At 42.9% G+C, this 14,388-nt stretch overlaps 1 protein-coding gene across 1 annotated transcript in view; it reads left to right on the plus strand.

Annotated features, from left to right (window-relative positions):
* Positions 1 to 10,505, plus strand: part of LOC142312743 (uncharacterized) — a 206,591-nt gene extending 196,086 nt beyond the window's left edge. The window contains exons 20-21 of the mRNA XM_075351731.1: positions 2,661 to 2,772; positions 9,568 to 10,505. Coding sequence (XP_075207846.1) covers positions 2,661 to 2,772; positions 9,568 to 10,436 — 981 coding nt within the window. The 3' untranslated portion in view covers positions 10,437 to 10,505. The remainder of the gene's footprint in view (positions 1 to 2,660; positions 2,773 to 9,567) is intronic.
* The last annotated feature ends 3,883 nt before the right edge of the window (positions 10,506 to 14,388 follow it).

Below are 14,388 nucleotides of genomic sequence, written 5' to 3' on the forward strand. Positions count from 1 at the left end.
CCATGCTCATTATAAGGCCAGAATCTCACTTGCGAGTGACTCTTGCGAGTCTCGCATTGGTATCACCCTGAATGGCCTGCCGCTTTCCAGACAGGAGTGTCTAAGCTGCATATAAATACATGCGGCCGACCTGCTCCTGTCAGGAGATTGTTGCGCTGTGCCGGGTGATGTGATGCGAGACTCGCAAGTGTGACTCCAGTCTAACTGCTCCTTTGGAACCCTGCCTATGAAGACTAAGAGTTTCACTATATCCAGCAATTTTATGGCATTGATGTATATGGAGCACAAGCGACCAGGCAATCACAGCTTCTATGGAGAAGAAAGGATGCCGTGCTATTTATCAGCTGCCAAAGCTTGGAAGCTTGGAAGCAGGGGAACCAGGCATGGTTAGGCTATGTGCGCACGTTGCGTACAAGCCCTGCAGAAATTTCTGCAGCGATCTGAAGAGCACATGTGCGCTTTAGATCGCTGCAGAAATGTCCGTAGTGAGCGCCGATTCCATGCGCTCTGCCTGCAGCTCCTGCCATAGACAGAGCAGGAGCTGCCGGCAAAGCGCAGGAAAGAAGTGACATGTCACTTCTTTTTGCGCAGCGCTTCGGCAGTAGCCGAAGCGCTGCACTCTTAAACGCCACGTGCGCACGGCCCCTGCACAGTCTCCATAGACTGTGCACGGGACGCAGGACGCATGCAGTTACGCTGCGCTACAAAGCGCAGCGTAACTGCATGTTTTTACGCGACGTGCGCACATAGCCTTATATTTACTTCTTTATTCAGAGATCAGGAACATCACTTCACATGTTTCGGCAGCATACTTCGCCTTCATCAGGTGATCAGCTGTCATTGACAGTGTGACACGTATCGGAGAAAACACGGGTTTTTGAAATAAAAAGATTTTCTATATTCACCTGTATCCAGCACTTTTTTTTTTTTATGGCTCTGCTGTCTCCTGCTTCTGACCCCCGCTCATTATATTCATAGATGATTCACTGCACTGAGGACCTGGAAACCGAAGACTTGCGGTGACAACACTGCAGGGACAGCATCGCCAGTGACAGGTGAGTATCCAGTAAGCAGTGTGTGTGCAGTGACGTCCAGGAGATTATTGGAGTTCCCAATGAACTCTGACATCCTGATGGCACACCTGTGCTACAGTAACAACCACGGTGACTTCACGGGTTCATCGGAGTTCATTGCGAACTCCAATGACCTCCTGGATGTCACTGCACACACACTGCTTGCTGAATGCGATGCTGTCCCCGCGATGCTCCGGCTTCTAGGTCCTTAGTGCAGTGAATAATCAATGAATATAATGAGCGGGGGTCAGAAGCAGGAGGCAGCAGAGCCAAAGAAAACGGCACTGGATACAAGTAAATATAGAAAATCTTTTTATTTCAAAGACCCGTGTTTTCTCCAGTGTGTGTCACACTGATGCCACATGGATCACATCAGTGGGCGATCCATCTGAAACCTGTGATCCTGGAGAAAAAACTGTGTGTGTGTGTGTGTGTGTGTGTGTGTGTGTGTGTGTGTGTGTGTGTGTGGCGGGGCTACGAGAGGGGTCACACAGTGCGTGTGAAAACACGGCAATGTGAGTAACACCACAGAATAACATGGGTACGTGTGGCATCCGTATTAAAAACAGATGTTACACGTACCTGAAATACGGATGTCTGAAAGGGGCCTATGACTGTATGGGAATCCCCATCACAGATGACCTAATTTGTTGACTCTGAACAGTACCAAAAATGGGTGGCCAGACATTGGATGTCTTCAAGAATGCCAACCATCTGTAAATCTTTGGTAATTATTTATTATGATTTATTGGACATCAAAACTTGTTAATGTGCAAATTGCATAATGTATATGATCCTTTCTATCTCCCGAATAAAACTTTATTTGATTTAAAAAAAAATTAAACAAAATCCCAGAAGAACATTGCATGGCCTATGTGTCTCAGTACGCAAGCTTGGCACTCTACTCAAGGAGAAACATTCCCTCTTAGACCCATCAGAGGCTTCTCATCCAGCCATATCCAATTTGCTTTCCATTGATGGGAGTCAAACACCTGGAAACACATGTCTACAGATTTTTGCAAGTTTTTAGTTTGGCTTTTTATCCTAAGTCATGTGGCAAGGCTCGTTAAAAGAGTCGATATTGATTTATAGGATTGCCTTTTCCAGTAGGAGGCACTAGCTAGATCTCCTGTCCTCTTCATCTCTGAAGAGGCGATTTTCACAATACACACTACAACTTGCTGACAAAGACCTCACACAGCCCCATCAGTGGAAAAATACAGTTATGAGTTTTCAAAAATGGTAAAATTAACTTCGTATAACTGACCTGGAGAATCAAGTTGCTAAGTCAATTCTACCACATAATGAGCGCAATAAAGCAAAACTCAGAAAACACAACCGGTATTGCTTTTATTTTCACCATTTCACTCTACATAAAATGTTATCCATGTTTTTCAGTACATTGTGTAATTGGAAACTGCAACAGGTCCTGTAAAGACAAGCCTTCATATGGCAATGAAGATGGAAAAAAATAAGTTATGGCTCTTAGATAAAGGGCAGGGGAAAAATGAAAGCCAAAAATTGGCCCAGTTATGAAACTGTTATTATTGCTATCAATAATCAGACTTTATATTTCTGGTGATTTAGGCTGAAGATTTGATTCATATTAAAGTTGAGGTTGTCGAGGAAGAAGAAGAGATTGATGATTTGATTGACAATTTTCACCATAAGGAGGAGATTTCTCAGAATATCAACCCTGGTGAGTTATAACCTGAAAATAAAAAGGTGTTGTATATCATCCATCACATCTATCCTTTATTACTTACTGTACATGAGAAGTATCTGTCCAGTGAAAAATGTAATCATCAACCAATATTAGGCTTTGTGTGCACGCTGCAGTTTTGTGCCTTCACCGAAAAACACACCCTCTGGCAGAAAAATACACTTTGTGCCAGAAAACGCATCCAAAAAACATACATTTTTTGCGCCTTTTCATGTGTGTTTGTTTTTTTTAATGCAAATAGTTATAGGCGGACTCACAGATACCCAGGGTCAGCAGGTCTAACCGGGTTTGTGGGGAAAATTTAAAAAAAAAAAAAAAAAGGGTTTTGACCCGGAATTGATCCCAGGTATCTGGCTGGATGCTGGTCCCCAAATAAGTCTATGGGGACCAGAATCCGGGGCTTACAAATGGTGGTAGACGGGATAAGTGATCACGAGCAAGCGCATTATACATACCAAGTCTCTGGTGCCGCTGTAATTGCTCATTTTACGTCCGGGTCCGCTCATTAGCATTGGTAGCAGTCAAACAATGCGCCAACCCTGAGTGGCAGTGTGTGTGTGACTGCTTGCACTCAGACACTATGTGCATCTATATCGTACTCTAAAAATAAAAATTGGTGTAGGGTTCCCCATATATTGATACCCAGCACAGATAAATCCCATAGCTGCAGCCCCCAGCCATGCACTTATCTTGGCGGTGTATCAAAATAAGTGGAACTGCATACGTATTTTTTTTTTTAATTATTTAAATAAATAAAAAACAGACGTGCGGTTCCCCCCAATTTTGGTACCCAGCCATGATAAAGCACAACAGCTGGGGGCTGCTATTCTTAGGCTGGGGAGACCCATGCTTATTGGGCCCCACCAACCTAAAAATAGCAGCTTGCAGCCGCCCAGGTTTACCCCATCCATTAGATGCGAAAATCCCAGCACTTTACATGGCTCTTTCCGATTGCCCTAATTTTAGCTCACAGCTGCCACTAAGCTCTGGATTAGTAATGGGAGGTGTCTATGTGACCCTTTCATTACTAATCAGTAATTGAAAAGAAATAAAAAACACTGAAAAAAGCCTTTTATTGCAATAAAAGACAAAACAAACCACCCTCTTTCACCCCTTTATCCCCAAAAATACTCCTGAAGGTCCAACGTAATCCACACGAGTTCCCACGATTATCCCAGCTCTGCTACATCTGAGAAGGTACAGCGCGCGGCCATAGAACAATGACTGCCTGATGTGAATTGCAAGCAGAGACTGAGTGAGCCGTGCGATCAGCGGCCACGTCCCTCAGGTTAGTTGCGGTCACAGCTGGAGAGGGCCCAATAAGCACGGGTCTCCCCAGCCTGAGAATACCGTGATAAAGCTTTCGGGGTTTGTCATGGCTGGGTATAAAAATTGGGGGATCACACGTTTTTGTTTTTTTAAAATTCTATTTAAAAAAACAGCCGCATGCGGTTCCTTTTATTTTGATATACAGCCAAGATAAGCTGCAGCCATGGACTTTATCTGTGCTGATTATCAATATATGAGGGTCACTACACCTATTTTTTTAATTATTTATTTTTATACCACAATAGACCCATAGACTGTCTGGCCCGGGGTCTCACTGCAGCCAATCTGAGACGCCGGTGAGTAGGGAAAGCAGTGAATATTCATGAGGCTAATGAGCCACACCAGAAGAATGAACGGCCACGGGAGCAGTTACAGCCGTGCTGGAGACTCAGTAAGTATAATGTGCTTGCTCCTATCCCCCTATCGCATCTACCACCTTTTTAGTGCCGAATTCTGGTCCCCATACACTTATATGGGGACCAGCATCCGGCCAGATACCTGGGATCAGTTCCAGGCCAGAACCATTTTTAACCTGGTTAGACCTGCTGATCCCAGGTATGTGGGAGTCCACCCATCACTAAAACGCTGGTAAAAAATGCAGAATTGACATGCTGCTTCTTTTTTTATGCACTCAAAACTGCAAGGAAAGAAGAAGCAACGTTCGCACAGCATTTCTGAATTCTCATAGATTTTGCTGGGGAACTAGTGAGCGTACCCACCCTCGTCGTTTGTGCGTCACGGGCAAATCACTGCCCATGGCGCACAATATCGTTAGGAGTCGTCACACAGACTTACCTGCCTAGCGATGTGGCTGGCGAACCGCCTCCTTTCTAAGGGGGCGGTTCGTGTAGCGTCACAGCGGCGTTACTAAGTGGCCGCCCAATAGAAGCGGAGGGGCGGAGATGAGCGGCCGTAACATCCCGCCCACATCCTTCCTTCCTCATTGCCGGCGGCCGCAGGTAAGCTGTAGTTCTTCGTTTCCGAGGTGTCACACACAGCGATGTGTGCTGCCACGGGAACGATGAACAACCTGCGTCCTCAAAAATCAACAATTTTTTTGAAAATGAACGACGTGTCAATGATGGACGATTTGGTGAGTATTTCCATCGTTAAAAGTCGCTCGTTGGTGTCAAACGCAACAACGTCGCTAACGATGCCGGATGTGCGTCACGGAATCTGTGACCCTGGCGATATATCGTTAGATACGTCGTTTCGTGTAACGGGGCCTTTACTCTTCTCACTTTATATTAAAACCTGTCCTATCTGGCTCACACCAATATAGAGTTGCATGTAAAAATTTGGGCACACCTTGTCAAAATTGCTGTTTTTGTGAACAGATAATCAAATTCAAGAAGAAATGATCTCTAAAAGGCATAAAGTTAAAGATGACACATTTTCTAAGTATTTTATGCAAAAAAAAAGAAAGTTTTCAACTTTTACATTTTAAAAATTACAAGTTTGAACATCCTTGGAGATTTTTGTGCTCAGATAACTTTTAGCAGACCTTAGTTGGCCAATTTGGGCTATGACTTGCTCACTATCATCGCTAGAAAAGGCCGGGTGATGCAAATTTCACACCTTTATAAAAACCCAGCCTCCTAACTTTGTGCCAAAAAACAGCAGCCAATGGTTCTTCTAATCAGCTGCCTAGCACTCTGAAAATGGTGGAGTCCCACAAAAGAGGAGAAGGCTGTAAAAAGATAGCAAAGTTGCCCTTTCTTCATTTCAAAATATAATTAAGAAATGGCAGTTAACAGGAACACTGGAGGTCAAGATTAGAAATGAGCGAACCAGAGGTTTGGGTTCGGAAACAGACTTCCAAAAACCAAGGTAATTAAAACTGTTTTTTATGTTTATAGAGCCGCCTGGGTACTTATATACAGCATTCTAGAATGTGAGCACCAATGGGCAAAGCAATGCCTAAAATCTGTAATGTGCTATGGAATGAATAAGTAAAATAAAAAAATAAATAAAACAATGAGATTGATATAGCCAGCACTCTGTACTGGAAAAGGTTTGCATTCCTTAGAGCTGTGGACTCTGCTCAACGCCAATTGGTCCAATAGTCTTCAGTCACATTAACTGTGTTATTTAGTGGACAGAATAAATTCACACTGTTATACAAGCTGTACACTGATTATGGTACGTTACATGGTATCAAAGTGTCATGTCGTCAGTGTTTTCCCTTGAAAAGATATAATAAAATATTTCCAAACGCATGTTTTTCCCTCACTGTCTGACATGAAATCAGAATAAATCTTTCCTGTTTTAGGTCAATTAGGAACAAAATTATTTATATTTGCCAAAAGCCAGAATAATGAGAGAGCGAGAATGTTTTAAGGCATTTTTATTACTTTTTGCAAAGTCAAAAGTTTACATACAGTTAAGCCTGCTTTACACGTTACGATTTCGCATACAATATCGTATGCGATCGTAACCACCCCCATCGTATGTGTGGCACGTTCAATTTGTTTGTTGAACGTGCCGCACAAACGATTAACCCCCGTCACATGTACTTACCCGTCCATACGACCTCGATGTGGGCGGCGAACGTCCACTTCCTGGAGTGGGAGGGACGTTCGGCGTCATAGCGACGTCACGCGGCAGCCGGCCAATAGAAGCGGAGGGGCGGAGCTGAGCGGGACGTAAACATCCCGCCCACCTCCTTCCTTCCGCATTACCGGCCGGGAGCCGCAGGACGCAGGTAATATCTGTTCATCGTTCCCGGGGTGTCACACACTGCGATATGTGCTACTCCGGGTACGATGAACAATCTGACATTCAATTCATGAGGAATGAACGACGTGCATGCGATGAACGTTTTACCGTTCAATTGCAATCGCACGAAGCTCTTACACAATGCTTCTTTATGTAGCATCATGGCAAAGTCAAAAGAAATCAGTCAGGATCTCAGGAAGAGAATTGTGGACTTGCACAAGTCTAGTTCATCCTTGGGTCCAATTTCCAGATACCTGAAGGTGCCTCGTTCATCTGTACAACTTTATACAAACAAAATGGAAATATCCAGACATCATACCACTCAGGAAGGAGACGGGTTCTGTGTACCAGAGATGAACATGCTTTGGTCAGACGTGCATATCAACCCAGGAACAAAAGCAAAAGACCTTGTAAAGATGCTGGCGGAAGCTGGTAAGATTGTGTCACAGTGAAACGAGTACTGCATCAATATGGGCTGAAAGGCCACTCTGCCAGGAAGAAGCCATTACTCCAAAAGAAACATAAAAAAGCCAGATTAATGTTTGTAAATGCACACAGGAACAAAAACCTTCATTTTTGGAGACAAGTCCTGTGGTCTGCCAAAACGAAAGTTGAACTGTTTGGCCATAATTACCATTGTTACATTTGGAGTAAAAAAGGAGAAACTTTGAAGCCTTAGAACACCAACCAAACTGTGAAACACAGGAGTGGCAACATCATGTTGTGGGGTTGTTTTGCTGCAGGAAGGACTGGTACACTTCGAAAAATAGATGGCATCATGAGGAAAGAAGATTATATAGCAATACTAAAGTAACATCTCAAGACATCAGCCAGGAACTTAAAGCTTGGGCAGAAATGGATCTTCCAACTAGACAGTGACCAGAAGCATACTGCCACACTGGTTACAAAGTGACTTAAGGATGATAAAATCATTGTTTTGGAGTGGCCATCACAAAACCCTGATCTCAGTCCTACTGAAAATTTAGGGGCAAACTGAAAAGCCTGGTGCGAACAAGACGATCTACAGAAAAAATGGCTCAGTTACACCAGCTCTGCCAGGAGGAATGGGACAAAATTCCTACCAACTGATGTGAGAAGCTTGTCGAAGGATATTCAAAATGTTTGACCCATGCGTATAGAGAACTGTTTGGTCCTTGAATAGAAGGGGAATACTGGCCGGGCCTGGTTTCTCCAACAGCCGCACCTGGGAGAACATGGACATCCCTCCCCCTCGGACTTACCCACCCTTCACCTTATTTCTCTCTCTATGTCGTTACTATCTTCACTGCTAGCTCATTTCCCCCCCCCCACGTTTTTTTTTTTCCACCTTGTTTCCTGACCTTAAGTTGCATTCTTAGTGCCTAATGTTCTGGTATATGAGTCAAGTGGGTAAGTAGACTCCCTCTCATTATATTTTGGTTTTGAAATAATACCCTATCCAAAGTACACAGAGGGAGCAGAGTCAAACAAATGTGGAGGGGGAGGAGAGGGGCAGATAACATTCGTAATTGAAAGATCTTGAGATATGCATGTCCCCTTCCTTTCTTCCCTTCCCTCTGTTATTGCCTTTTGCTACTTTCTAGAAGGATATATGTCTACATGACTCTTTTTTGTATTTCTAAGGAATTGATCTGTAAGTCAAATTTGTATGCAATATTTGATCCTATGCTTTGGTTCTTGTCATTTGTATTGTATTTTTCTTAATAAACAAAGATTATACACAAAATGTTTGACCCTAGTGATAAAGTTTAAGGGCAATGCTACCAAATACTAATGAAATGTACTTAAACTTTGGACTTTGCAGAAGGTAATAAAAATGCCTTAAAACATTCTCCCTCTCTCTCACTATCCTGGTATTTGGCAAATATAAAAATTTTTGATAATCCTAATTGACCTAAAACGGGAAAGGTTTATTCTGATTTCATGTCAGATAGTGAGAAAGGCATGCAGATGTGTCTTCATAGAGAGTGGATGGAAACGTCTAATTTCAACTGTGTATAAACAAAAACGTGGGCGCATGGATTGCCAGGTTAGAGGGATGAAGTCAACAGTCTATTGTATTCCCTCCCTCCCCCCCACTAACTGACTAAGATTCACTCCCAAATCCCTGGCTGAGGGATGTGATGTACCCTTGCTCCCTCAGCTGATTGGACCGTATGGTACAATTGGTTATACAAGCTGTCCCACTATTTTTACTTCCTTTGTTCAGGGCATACTTTCCCCCAACAGACAGACTGTGATTGTGCCTGTGGTGGGGGGAAGAGAACTTCTGGTAGACAGATGGATACATATAATATACATATCCAACACTTCCCCTCTACAGGGTTCATTAAAAATGTTGCACCATTTGGCTTTTACAGGCCCTTTGCTTCCTGCACATTGAATTTTGATATCTTTGGTCATAAATGAACTGACAAGCTAAAAAAAAAAATAATAGAATTACAAACTTCCCATCATACCATCACAATGTAGTTACGATGAATCCTCCGTTGTCTCAATCCTCAGCTATAAATATACAGTCCAATACGGAGGCTGTAGGAGGCAAATGGTGCAACATTTTTAATGATACCAAATTGCATAAATTAGTTTTAGTCCAAAATAAATGCATTGGAGTAGAGAAAAAAAACATGTTTATTGGGGATGTTTTGTATACACAGGTTCATAAGACCTCTCCAAAGAAAACCCTGCAATATAAAATGTACTTTTTTTTCTCTTTTTCAACAGATGCACAAGCAAGTTGGAATATACCAAAAGAACGTAAGAAAATGGACATTAAGAATAGTCAAGATTCCTCAGTGGGAGAGCTTGGAATCCAAAAAGTACCCTCCGATCTCTCATCTGAGGCCACCAATCACGAGTATTGCTATCATGATAAATCAAATGTCCTTCCAAATCGTAGAGAACGTGGAAAGAAAATATACCCATGTGCTGAGTGTGGCAAGTGTTTTCACAACAGTGCAAATCTGTCCCGACATCTGAGGATACACACTGGATTAAAGCCATTTTCATGTTTCGAATGCGGCAAATGTTTTACTCATAAATCTGTGCTTGATGCTCATGAGAGAATTCACACAGGTGAGAAGCCTTTTATGTGTTCTGAGTGTGGGCGATCTTTTACCCAAAAATCTCATCTCATTAAGCATCAGGTTATACACACTGGGGAGAAGCCATTCTTGTGTTCTGAGTGTGGAAAATGTTTTATGCAGAAATCAGATCTCCTTAAACATCAGAAAGTCCATACAGGGGAGAAGCCCTTTCCATGTTCACAGTGTGGGAGGCGTTTTGCCGGTAATTTGGATCTTGTCAACCATCATCGGATGCACACTGGAGAGAAGCCATTTCCATGCTTTGAGTGTGGGAAATGTTTTACACAGAAATCAATTCTTGTGAATCATATTAAAATCCACACAGGAGATAGGCCTTTTCAATGTACTGATTGCGGTAAATGTTTTGCTCAAAAATCCAAGCTACTGGGCCATCAAAGAACTCATACGGGAGAGAAGCCATATTCTTGTTCAGACTGTGGGAAATTTTTTGGACACAAATCGAGTCTTGTAAAACATCATCAAAGAGTTCACACAGTAACAAGGTGAATCATTGTAACAAGTGTACACAGTATGTTATTATACTATTACAAAGGTCAATAAAGATGTATGAATCCAGCGCAGACTTATATTGAATAAAAAAGTTTTTTCTTTCTTTATTGGAATAATAGAATGAATAAAAAATCCAGGGACATGCAAAAGTAAATTCTAGCCCCAGTTCAGAGCGACGCGTTTCAACAAGTTGTCTTAATCATGGTCTCACAACATTACAAAGGTCACAACATGGGAACAATATGTTCTTGCGAATAGAACCACTGAGAACAAGAAATGTGTTGAGGCTAATTTACTAAAGCTGTCTAACATGTAGACCAAGCAAACAGAATAGACAATCTTAAAAATTTTTCAAAGCTACTCTTGCTGTTTGAGAAATGTTATGCATTGCTAGAACTGTCTACTCATAATTTTAGGAAGAATAGAGGTGGAGCTTTTCCTTCTGTAGTATTGTAAGTAAAAAAAAAAAAAAATAGTCTAACAGACATACTCTGCATTTATCAGTACTCCACCATTGTAGATATGTGATAAATCCACTTGTCGCTCCAAAGGAAAGCATTCTAGTTCCTCACAAAGGGAAGTTAAGGAGAAACTATTTCACAGGTCCAGCTAAAAGTGACTGACCCCTTTGGAATCGAAACACTTTGCAGTTTAATAGAAATAAAGCTTTAATTTTTATATACTGGCCTGTAAGTGATGGTTTAATACTCCGGATGAACATCACACTCTGACATCCATAGCAGTTGCACCTGCACCAAAGTCAGTATTTGCAAGTGTTTGGATGTGCTGCTTGGTCTCATTTTCTAACAGTCCATTAACCTATAGAAGGGAAGAAAAATGAGAAAAATAATAAAGAATTGTTTTTTGAAAGTAAATGCGTTTGTTTTCTGTTTTCATAAGGTTTTCTATGGAGTTATTATTATTATATCACCATTTATTCCATGGCGCTTTACAAGTGAAAGAGGGTATATGTACAACAATCATTAACAGTACAAAACAGACTGGTATAGGAGGAGAGAGGACCCTGCACGCGAGGGCTCACAGTCTACAGGGAATGGGTGATGGTACAATAGGTGAGGATAGAGCTGGTTGCGCAGTGGTGTACTGGACTGAGGGTTATTGTAGGTTGTAGGCTTGTTGGAAGAGATGGGTTTTGAGGTTCCTCTTGAAGCTTTCCACGGTAGGGGAGAGTCTGATATGCTGAGGTAGAGCGTTCCAGAGTATGGGGGAGGCACGGGAGAAATCTTGTACGCGATTGGGGGAAAAGGAGATAAGAGAGGAGTAGAGAAGGAGATCTTGTGAGGATCTGAGGTTGCGTGCGGGTAGGTACCGGGAGACTAGGTCACAGATGTAAGGAGGAGACAGGTTGTGGATGGCTTTGTATGTCATGGTTAATGTTTTGAACTGGAGTCGTTGGGCGATGGGAAGCCAGTGAAGGGATTGGCAGAGTGGCGAGGCTGGGGAATAGCGAGGGGAGTGGTGGATTAAGCAGGCCGCAGAATTTAGGATAGATTGGAGGGGTGTAAGAGTGTTGGAAGGGAGGCCAGAGAGCATGAGGTTGCAGTAGTCGAGGCAGGAGATGATGAGAGCATGCACTAATATTTTTGCTGATTCTTGGTTCCACCAAGAAATCCACTTGAGTTGAGAGGCCTTTATTCTTCGTTGCTTATGTGACTTTCTTAGGCCTGATTCAGACGTCGATGTTTTTTACGTACACAAAAAAAAAATCACACCAGTGTCATCAGTGTTTTTGATCCAAGTGACATTATATATGGATAGATCAATTACAAAGCTTCTCCTATATTTTCCAAGTACAGTGCACGGATGGTGCACTGATGCCATCTGTGTGCTGTACGTGTTTTTTGGATTCCCATAGTCTTGATTTTATTCTGTTTCATCCGCGCTGTCAGAAAAAAGCTGACCCCTCTCGGTGATTTTTGCACAGAGACACTGCAGCTATTTTGTAAATTAGGTTACATCTTTTGCATTGCATTTTTGACACTGCTGTTTTTGTGACTTTTTGTTATGTCATACTTTACATACTGTTTTGTTTTTTATACTTCCTAGAATTTGTCTTTGACAAAATTGATACAGTCCTGTGCGGATTACATGTGTGTTTCTTTTACCTACAGATTTTCTGCATCTAATGCAATTCTATGGGGAAAATCTGTACATAAAATTCAGGGTACTCACAAGAGAAATTGACATGACTCGTATCTGGAGCTCACACCGCAGGACAGTTAACACTGCATTAAAAAATAAAACAAAAAACACAAGGTATGATATTTCTATAAATCCCATCAAGTGTAAGCCACTGTGTTTTATTGCGCAACAAAAACTCACCAAATACTCATCATGGGAATTTAACCTGAAAGTAATTGCTCCTGGGCTCGTGATTGGGTATGTGAAGCAATAATACCTGGTGTCATTGTTTAGCTTGACTCTTGAGGGCCTAAGGGGTACTTTGCACACTACAACATCGCAGCTGCGATGTCGGTGGGGTCAAATCAAAAGTGACGCACATCCGGCGTTGCTGTCGACATCGGAGTGTGTAAATCGTTTTTGATACGATTAACGAGCGCAAAAGCGTTGAAATCGTATCATCGGTTTAGTCTCGGTCATTTCCATAATGTCGCGGCAGCGACAGGTACGATGTTGTTCCTCGTTCCTGCGGCAGCACACATCGCTGTGTGAGAAGCCGCAGGAGCGAGGAACATCTCCTTACCTGCGTCCCGCGGCTCACGCCGGCTATGCGGAAGGACTGAGGTGGGCGTGATGTTTACGTCCCGCTCATCTCCGCCCCTCTGCTTCTATTGGCCGCCTGCCGTGTGACGCGGCACGACCCGCCCCCTTAGGAAGGAGGCGGTTCGCCGGCCAGAGCGACGTCGCAGGGCAGGTGAGTGCATGTGAAGCTGCCGTAGCGATAATGTTCGCTACGACAGCTATCACAAGATATCACATCTGCGACTGGGGCGGGGACTATCGCGCTCGGCATCGCTACCATCGGCTTGCGATGTCGTAGTGTGCAAACTACCCCTAAGGCCAGAGTCACACTTGAGACTCGTGCAAGTCTTGCATAACATCACCCGACATGGCCTGCAGCTCTCTGGACAGGAGAATCTCAGCTGCATAGAAATACATGCAGCTGACCCGCTCCTGTCAGGAGAGTGTGTGGCCATGCCGGGTGATGCGATGTGAGACTCGCGCGAGTCTCTCGCAAGTGTGACTACAGCCTAAGGGTGAACATTTTCTCCTTGAGGTGAGTGCAAAGCTCGTGACTGGAGACTTATAGGTCACGTAATGCTCTTCTGGGAATTTAAATATGCAAATAGCCTCTTCAGAGGAAAGAGGACTTGATCTTTGGTGCGAAGTATTGGATGTAGCAATCCTTAGAGTCAATATCTACCCATTAATGAGACTAGCCACATGACTTGGGTTAAGAAGGCAAACCAGAAACTAATTTTCACACACGTGTTTCAGGGTTAGACTCCTCTGAGGAGCATTGCATGGTCTAGAAGTCTCCTTATCCCAGCTTGGTACTGTTCGCAAGGAGAAATGTTCCCTCTAAAATCTCCAATCAGAGTACTCTCTCCTAATCAAATCGAGGCTACACTTCAAAACACATTTGCAGATATGGTTTCTGGTTTGGCTTCTTATCCTAAGTCATGTGGCAAGGCTCATTAAAAGTGTCAAATTTGACTTTTAGGATTGCTGCATCCAATGGGTGGCATCAGAGATCAAGTTGTTTTCCTCTTCCTTCAAATGAGGCTATTCACACTAGTTGATGCACAGACATTTTTCCTGGTCCCAGAATAAATAGTGCGGCTCATGACTATTCTCACATTTATTTTTTCTTTAAGTTTCACTAGGAGATTTTCCCAGGCAATCATCACTTATCTTAGATTTTATGACAGTTTATTCCACTGCCGACAGCCTACCTGTTCCTAAG

This window comes from Anomaloglossus baeobatrachus, chromosome 5, assembly GCF_048569485.1.
Source record: "Anomaloglossus baeobatrachus isolate aAnoBae1 chromosome 5, aAnoBae1.hap1, whole genome shotgun sequence".
Taxonomy (NCBI): Eukaryota; Metazoa; Chordata; class Amphibia; order Anura; family Aromobatidae; genus Anomaloglossus; species Anomaloglossus baeobatrachus.